At 27.6% G+C, this 9,032-nt stretch overlaps 1 protein-coding gene across 1 annotated transcript in view; it reads left to right on the forward strand.

Moving 5' to 3' along the window:
* The window catches only part of LOC123015928 (gamma-aminobutyric acid receptor subunit beta), a 34,981-nt gene that overhangs the window by 8,559 nt on the left and 17,390 nt on the right, over positions 1–9,032 (forward strand). The window contains 2 exon segments of the mRNA XM_044416056.1: positions 1,378–1,604; positions 5,119–5,201. Coding sequence (XP_044271991.1) covers positions 1,378–1,604; positions 5,119–5,201 — 310 coding nt within the window.

A 9,032-nucleotide genomic window follows, 5' to 3' on the forward strand; every position in this document is an offset into this window, starting at 1 on the left:
CTTTTTTAATTTTTTTTTTAAATTTGGAGTAATATTAATAAAATCAACACCAAAAAAAAATAGTAACAAAGCATAATAAACACTCAAAAAATCAAAAAGATGCAAAATTGATCATTAATAACACATTTTGCCTTTTTCGCTTTTTTAAAAAATTGGAGTAATGTTAAGTAAAAGTTCAACAAAAAGTGTCCTCTTTAAAAAATAAGTAAAAAGATACAACAAACAATTTGAAATAATAAAAAAATCAAAACGATGCAAAATTGATCATTAATAACACATTTTGCCTTTTTTACTTTTTTAAAAATTTGGAGTAATGTTAGTAAAAGCAACATCAAAAACTGTCCTCTTTAAAAAATAGTAAAAAAGTATAATAAACACTTTGAAACAATCAAAAAATCAAAACAATGCAAAGTTAATCATTAATAAAAAAAATCATTTTGATTTTTTTATTTCTCTTATAAAATCTTAATCTCCTACAAAATATAAAAAGACATATATGTCTACCACCGTTAAAAAACCGTAAAATTTTTGGCAGCTCGTACTTTTATTTTATAAAATAACGACATATGAGTCCGTAAAGTACTTCTTTACAGACTATTTTGCGTTACTTTACAGACAATTAAAAAAAGATATCCAAATTCCAAATAAAGTTTAAATTTGTTTTACTCTATTTCAAAATAATGCCACAAAGAATTCGCAGAAAACGTATTTTTTTACAATTTTTTTGGTCAAGTAAATCTGGAAACTTTTTTTACAACAAAATTTCAAGTCACTATGTTGTATGTTACAAAATCATTCAATAAAATTTAGACAATTGTCAAAAATCATTAGAAGAAAATGACGAAATTTAATTCGTCTTCATAGATTGAATTAAAAGTTTTTGCTTGTAATAACTCTCTAGAAAAGCTATTTATATTAGTGAAGTGTCTAATTAAACTTAATTAAACTATAATGGTCGATACTTTGATTTCTTCACGAGAGATACTCAAATTTTTCTTCTTACCCTCTATTTACATATTTTTTTTTCGAGATGTTCCGTTTCTGTGACGTTCAGTATAACACTTTTGCAGTCGCACTGCGCCTTTGGCCAGCAGCCAAAAACACCCTGCCTTCACTCAACACAGTTTTAAAGTCGCCCAAATCAAAATGTTGCATGTTGAGAATGCGCTTTTGACATGAACCGTTTTCAAAATTCTTGCATGATATACTCACAACATCATTACTATAATTATGTTACCTACCATACAATTTATATGGTGCAAAAACTTTTTCACTCAAATCGAAAAAGTCAAGTCGATTTGAGAAAAAGAGTTGCTTGGTTGCATGACCAAATGTAATAAGGAAGGAGAATTAAAGGCACGATTTCTGTTTTCCTAGGATTTCACCTTGGACTTCTACTTTCGTCAGTTTTGGACGGATCCACGTTTGGCGTTCCGAAAACGGCCCGGAGTTGAAACCCTCTCGGTGGGATCCGAATTCATCAAGAATATTTGGGTTCCTGATACCTTCTTCGTAAACGAAAAACAGTCGTACTTCCACATCGCAACCACATCTAATGAATTCATCAGAATACACCATTCGGGGTCGATAACACGTAGTATTCGGTAATTACAAGCAAATTCTATGATTACGCAAATTAAAAAAAAAATAGACCAAAAACATTAATGATGATACAAATAAATGTAAAAAATAGGAAAACAACAGTATATTACAACTGAAGTGAGAAATATTTCATTGCCAGATTATTAAATATGAGAACTATTTTGAGTAAGGTTAAAATGCTTTTTTCAAAAAGACACAAAAAATATTCTATTAAACAATAGTATATTACATTCGAAATGAGAAATATTAAAAAACTGAGAAGCGCATTGGCGAGGCTAGGTTCAGATGTAATAAAACACAAAAAGTATTATTTTGTTTTTATTTTTCATTAAACAGTTATCTAAAAGTATATTTGATAATATCATTATTAAAAAAATAAAACAATAAAATTAATGTCAAAAAATAAGTATTATCTAACTCCTATACTTATACCATTTTATTAAATTTGAATCAATCACAAAAATACAATTTTTTACCAGGATACACTTTTGTAATAAGAATTATTTTGAGTAATGTTAAAAATGTTTTTTTTTTCTAAGAGATACCTTGTACAAAAAGTATTAAGTCGTTTTTATTTTTTTTACACAGTTATCTAAAAGTATACTTGATAGCATCATTATTAAAAAAATAAACTAATAAAATTAATAATATAACAAGTAAGGGTAAAAATAGATTTTCTATTAAGCAATAGTATATTACAAACAAACTGGAAAATATACTCCGAGGACTTTGGTTATTTAACTGAGAGGCACAGTCGCTATGCTAGATTATTAAATTTGAGAAAAATCGCAAAAACACAAATTCTTACCAAAATAAACTTTAATAATAAAAGAATTATTTTGAGAAAGGTTGAAAATGTTTTTTTTCTAAAAAACACAAAAAGTCTTATTTTGTTTATATTTTTCATTAAATAGTTATCAGAATGTGTACTTAATATTCTCATTATTAAACAAACATAAGGCATTGAAATTAATGTCAATACAAGTAAGTGTAAAAAATAGGTACTCTCACCGAGATTCGTATACTATTTTATTAAAATTGAAAAAATCACAAAGATACAAATTTTTACTAGGATACAACTTTATAATAAGAAAATTGTTTTAAGTAATGTTAAAACAGTTTTTCATATAACAAGTAAGTGTAAAAATAGATTTTCTATTAAGCAATAGTATATTACAATAAAAGTGAGAAATATTAGCGATTTAGGTTATCTAACTGAGAAGCGCAGTCGCGAGACTAGACTCAGATGTAATAAACTCTCACCGAGATTCGTATACTATTCTATTAAATTTGAAAAAATCACAAAAATACAAATTTTTATTAGGATAGTTTTATAATAAGAAAATTATTTTATGTAATGTTGAAAACGTTTTTTTTTATAGAAGAAACCTTGTACAAAAAGTAGTAATTTGTTTTTATTTTTCATTCACGTAAAAGTTCTTGATGCTATCATTATTAAAAAAATAAACTAACAAAATTAATAATATAAAAAGTAAATGTAAAAGTAGTTTTTCTATTAAGCAATAGTACATTACATGCAAAGCGGGAAATATTTAATTACCCCGAGAACTTTAGTTATTTAACTGAGAGGGGCAATCGCGAGGCTCGATTATTAAATTTGAGAAAAATCGTAAAAACACAAATTTTTACTAGAATACACTTTAATAATAAAAGAACTGTTTTAAGTAAGGTTGAAAATGTTTTTTTCTAAGACACAAAAAGTATTATTTTGTTTTTATTTTTCATTAAACAGTTATCTGAAACTGTACTTAATAATATCATTATTAAAAACAAAATGTGTAAAAAATAGGTATTGTATTGAACAATAGTATATTACAATCAAAGTGAAAAATATTAGAGACTTAGGTTATCTAACTGAGAAGCGCAGTCGCGCGGCGGATAATAAAAATAAAAAATAAAACTGTCACCGAGATTCGTATACTATTTTATTAAAGTTGAAAAAATCACAAAAATACAAATTTTTACTAGGATACAGTTTTATAATAAGAAAATTATTTTAAGTAATGTTGAAAAAGTTTTTTTTTCTAGAAGATACCTTGTACAAAAAGTAGTAATTTGTTTTTATTTTTCATTAAATAGTTATCTAAAAGTATACTTGATAAATTAATAACAAAACAGTAAAGTGTAAAAAGAGGTTTTTTATTAAACAATAGTATATTAAAGCAGCAAAACTGGTTATTAAACAACCTAATTAGAAATAAAAAAAATACTTTGTCTAAAAAAAACACCGTTTTAGGTCTGAATAACACTATTTTAACTAATTACGAGCAACTTAGCATGTTATTCTGACCAACTCTCTAAAATAGGCTAAGTAGCAAAGAATGTCTCGTTTTAGGCCTAAATAATACTATTTCGGCCAATTTCAAACGGTTTAGTGAGTTTTTTAACTAAAAATTCAATAAAATCGACAAATTTAGTTTTTTATTATATTTTTATATAGTTATTTGTATTACAAGCAAGAAAAGTGTTCTTTTTCCTGCCACAAATAAAAACCAGAGAGGAAAAAAACTCTTTCCTCTAATGTAATGCGTGTTTTTCCGCTTCTATGGAGAAGGTAAAATTTTTTCCTCCCTGATAGATTACATACATTTTTATTGATATTTTCCATAGATAAGGAAGAAAAATTTTTACCTTCAGGAAATAAGAATGGAAAAACTTACTTTCTGTTAGGGTCGTAGCAAATAGTTAGTATTACAAGAAAAGAAAGTGTAACTTTTCCTCTCATAGGTGAAAGTTTCTAGGGAGGAAAAGACTCTTTCCTCCAGTGGCTGCGCCAGAACTCGCGCGCCAAAAAAAATGCCTTTTGAGTAAAATACCAGGAACATGGAAAAAAAATGTTAAAAAAATTCTATCTATAGAAATTTCGAAGTTATAAGAGTTTAATTATCACTATCATTAAGTAAACATAAAAAAATGTCAAATGTCGAAAAATAAATCTCAAAATTTTTTGAGAGAATTTTTATTCCCTGTTCCTGGTATCTTATCTAAGTCGAAATTTTTCTCTGAGGCTCGAGTTCTGACACACCCTGTATATTTTTTGATACGATTCAGTAAGAAAACTTCAAAACTAACAACTTCTCTTATTATCCCAATTTTGCTATTAAATACAGGGTGATTCAGCTTAAATGACCCACCTGACCCCTCTTGGCAGACAACACCTAAGACATTATGCACTTGATTCAAAATTAAATTTTCAAAATATCGAGAATCAAAGAACGATATTTTTCGATTCATGAAACTTTAAAAATTCGAATATGAATTGCTTTGTGTATTATAGGTTGTGTGCCAAGAGGGGTCTAATGGGTCATTTAAGCTAAATCACCCTGTATAGCAGCATGTTTTCCTGTTTTATTAAAATTTTGATAAATGTTTCTGAAATTTTTGGTAGAGTCGTTGAACGAAATATTTAACTAGATTTGTATTAAAATTGTTGTTTTTTTTCCCAAGGTTCATTGTCTGTTATTTATACTGGTAAAATGTTGTTTTTTTTTCCAGATTAACAATTACGGCATCGTGTCCCATGAATCTCCAATACTTTCCTATGGATCGTCAACTGTGCCATATAGAAATAGAAAGTTGTAAGTATCGTTTTTAGTAAAGACAAAGCAATAATACCATCAGTGATCAACTTGTACAAAATGTAAAAAATTTCTGAAAAAAAAATTTGAAGGGCGTCAAAAGATACCTGTGTCCCCGTGCTTTTGTGCAAAAGCCCCCGTTTGATTTTTGGATCCCATCAGCAAGCACCAGCGTGCTTCGGGCACACACATAGCACCCAGCACACAGATAACTCTTGAGCCGAACCACGCAGTGGCCCCGCAGCCGCAGTCCTAATGTTTGCGTTTTCTTATTATCGAGTAATTCCATCACTTTTAAAACTCATTGTTTCCGATTTTCGTAAATTTGAGATATGTTATAGAACGTGTAAAAATAAATGACCACCGTTTTTTATTTTTTCAATGTATGTTGAAAAAACAGGGATCTACAAAATTAAGTACTTCGTAGCAAAAAGGATTTTTATCTAAAGAACAAATCAACATATTGAAACGATTTTTTTTAAATAGTAGATATACAGGGTGAATATAAAGTATGGAACCAAGCGGTTTTATTTTTAATCATTTGCCTCCAGAAAATAATAATTAATATAAATTAAAGTAATATAAAAAATGTGATGGTATTTTCAGAACGAAATTTTGTTTTGTTTTTGAGTTATGCGATTTTTTTTGTCAAAATTGCAATTAATGTGAAAAATTTTTTTTGAAAAAATTAAATATAAAGCAGATAGTTGTAATCCTTAGAGTATAGCTTTTATGAGAAAAATGATTTTATAGTGGGTTGCCATTTAAAAAAAAATATTTTTTTTGTAGAACTCAAAAACAAAAGGAAATTTGGAAAAATTCTATTCTTGTTAAATCATCACATTTTTATAGTACTTTATCACTCATCAATTAGTTTCTTCAAAAAATAAATAGTTTAAGGAAAAAACGTTTGGTCCCATACTTTTTATTCACCTGGTATGTAAGTACGTACACTACATGCATTCTGAAAATTTGTTATTAACAAATAATTTAAAAATATATTGTTTAAACAGGTTTTTAAAATTCTCAAAAAAATTATGTAAAAATCTCATATTTTTACTATGTCTTCACATAAGTTTCGAAACGGACGTTTTAAAAATGGCTGAAAAAAAAATTTCTTTTGAGAACGCAGCATAGTGCATAATTAAATAGAAAAATTACCAATTACCGTCACTAATAAACTGTTCTAAAAAACACATAATTTCCAATAACTTATTAACATTTATTTTTCAAAAAATATCAATAATAAAAACAAATTCTTCGGTTGAGTAAATATTTCACATGTTACGTTTTGCTATACAGAGTGTGTCGAAATTCCCGGACCAACCTAAGGTAAGGTACCAGGTACATGAAAAAATGTTAAAAAAATTCAATCTGTCAAAAATGATATGATCAAATGATATTGATAATCTTGTATATGTTTTTTTTATAATTATTTAATAAAGGTACAATACTTTTGCCAATAAAAGCCTCAAATAACAGTAGACAAAGTTACAATTTAGGATACAGCTTCCTTGTTTCCTCTTCTAATAGCCTATAGCAAAATAACTTGGAAAATTATTTTTCCAGCAGAAATAAATAGAGTTAAAGTGCAAAATTTAAACTCTTATAACTTCGAAATTATTATAGATAGATTTTTTTACATTTTTTCCATGCTCCTACCTTACATGGGACTTTTGAGACACCCTGTATAATCGACAAGTTGAAAGACTGCGATTTTTTAAATGATCATTTTAGTTGAGTGGAGCTCATTAAAAGTACGCGAAATCTACATACTTTTATTCTAATATCAGAAAATAGAATAAAAAAATATAGAGAGTAGGTACTCTTCCTCAACCGGAAAAAAAAAATTTCAGATATTTTTAAAACGTCCGTCTTGAAACTTATATGAAGACATAGTAAAAATATAAAAGTTTTTACATAAATTTTTTGAGAATTTTAAAAACCTCCGTAATTGTTTATTTTTTTGTTTAAACAATATAACCGTTAATTTTTCGTCTAAATTGTGAAGAAAATTAAAACCATCTAGCCTACGTTGGACATCCAGCCATCTATCATCAATCATACAAGTTATATGTTCTAAACTGATGCGTCATCGTGTTGGATGTTAAAATTAAATATTTCTAGTTACATATTAATACATGTTTTGAAGTTTCTTTACTTTTTTTGAATTTTTTATGTTGTTTTTTGTTTGTTTGTTAAAGATTTTTTCCTTAACTTACTGTTAATACGATTAATGAAAAATCCTATTTCAAATTTTAAATATGGGCCTTATCTAATGTCGATGGTGGGCCTTATTTGGAGCTAGGAGGTTTCAAAAAAGGCTCTTTCTAATATTTTATACAGGCTATATTATGAAAAACGCCCCAAGCCATAACTCCATTATTTTTAAAGTTATGACAATACTTCTTAGAACAAAGTTGAACATTTTTTGTTATCTATCATTTGGGATAGATGCTAAATTAATGCTGTTTTCTGTTTCACCGGAAATCATATCAACTTTATTTTTTTTAATGGAATACCCTGTATATTTTACCACTTTTGGATTCTTTGTTGAATTTTCTTTTAACAAATTTTAGTGCCTAGTTCGTGAGATATTCACCAAATAATGTATTTATTAAAGTAGGCAGTGGAAAACAATAATGTCAAGTAATGTTTTTTTTTTGAGAGACTTAAAGAAAATTTGAGGATGTTCTGGGCTTTTAGAAAACCCAAATTAAAACATCTCCAATTTCAAAGAGATACAGAATTAGATAGGTATTGAAGAAAATGCAAGAACATGAATTCAAGAAATTGCAAGTAACGTTGGCTTATCGCACGCAACTGTTCTAATTTGGGTTTTTTTAAAAACCCCAAACATCCTCAAATTTTCTTCAGGTCGACGAATTGGAACTTCTCTTATTGGAAACCGCCCAGTGTAAAGGCGTTGTGGTCTCCAACTATTTTTATTGCTTTCAAAATATTCTTGAATCATGTCTGTTAACACATTATCACCAGAACACCAAAAAGTATAAAAATAATAAGAGAAAATGCAAAGTAATAATTTTTGTCAACATTACCTAATATTATTGTTTTCCACTGCCTACTTTAAAAAATTTTTAATTGACTCATATCTCACGAACGGTTGGTTTTAGGCACATAGTACTAAAACTTGTTAAAAGACAATTAAACAAAGAATCCAAACGTGGTAAAATATACAGAGTGTTCCATTAAAAAAAATAAAGTTGATATGATTTCCGGTGAAACAGAAAACAGCATTAATTTAGCATCTATCCCAAACGATAGATGACAAAAAATGTTCAACTTTGTTCTAAGAAGTATGGTCATAACTTTAAAAATAATGGAGTTATGGCTTGGGGCGTTTTTCATAATTATTTTAAAAACATGTGGAAAAAATAACAAAACAAGCATTTTTGTGGTCACATTGTTAAACAAATGTTCAAGTTACAATTTCGACAATAAACCCAAACCTTTGCATATTTCAAAAAAATATATATAAAAACGTAAAAATTAAGTGGCAAAGTTACCTTATTTTTAAATTATTTGTTAATAACAAATTTTTAGAATGCGTGTATTTAGTCCGGTCAAATTAGTCATAAAAATAGTGGTCAAATAACGAAAATTCCGACAGAGCTAAATTTTGGTGGAGACCTTGGGTATACCATTAGAAATAAAGTGTCAAAAGTCCCCATCGATCCCATGTGTGCTAAAAAAGTTATTCGGGGTCAAAGGTCAATATTTGACGTTTTTTAGATTTTCTTCGAAAACGGCAAGTTTTATCAAAAAAGTAGCTCAGACGAAAATTATAGATCTTAAAATTATCTACAAAAT

The sequence above is a fragment of the Tribolium madens genome, unplaced genomic scaffold (genome assembly GCF_015345945.1).
Source record: "Tribolium madens isolate multiple individuals breed KSU strain unplaced genomic scaffold, Tmad_KSU_1.1 Scaffold_11;HRSCAF=98;Tcas5.2_LG3b, whole genome shotgun sequence".
NCBI lineage: Eukaryota > Metazoa > Arthropoda > Insecta > Coleoptera > Tenebrionidae > Tribolium > Tribolium madens.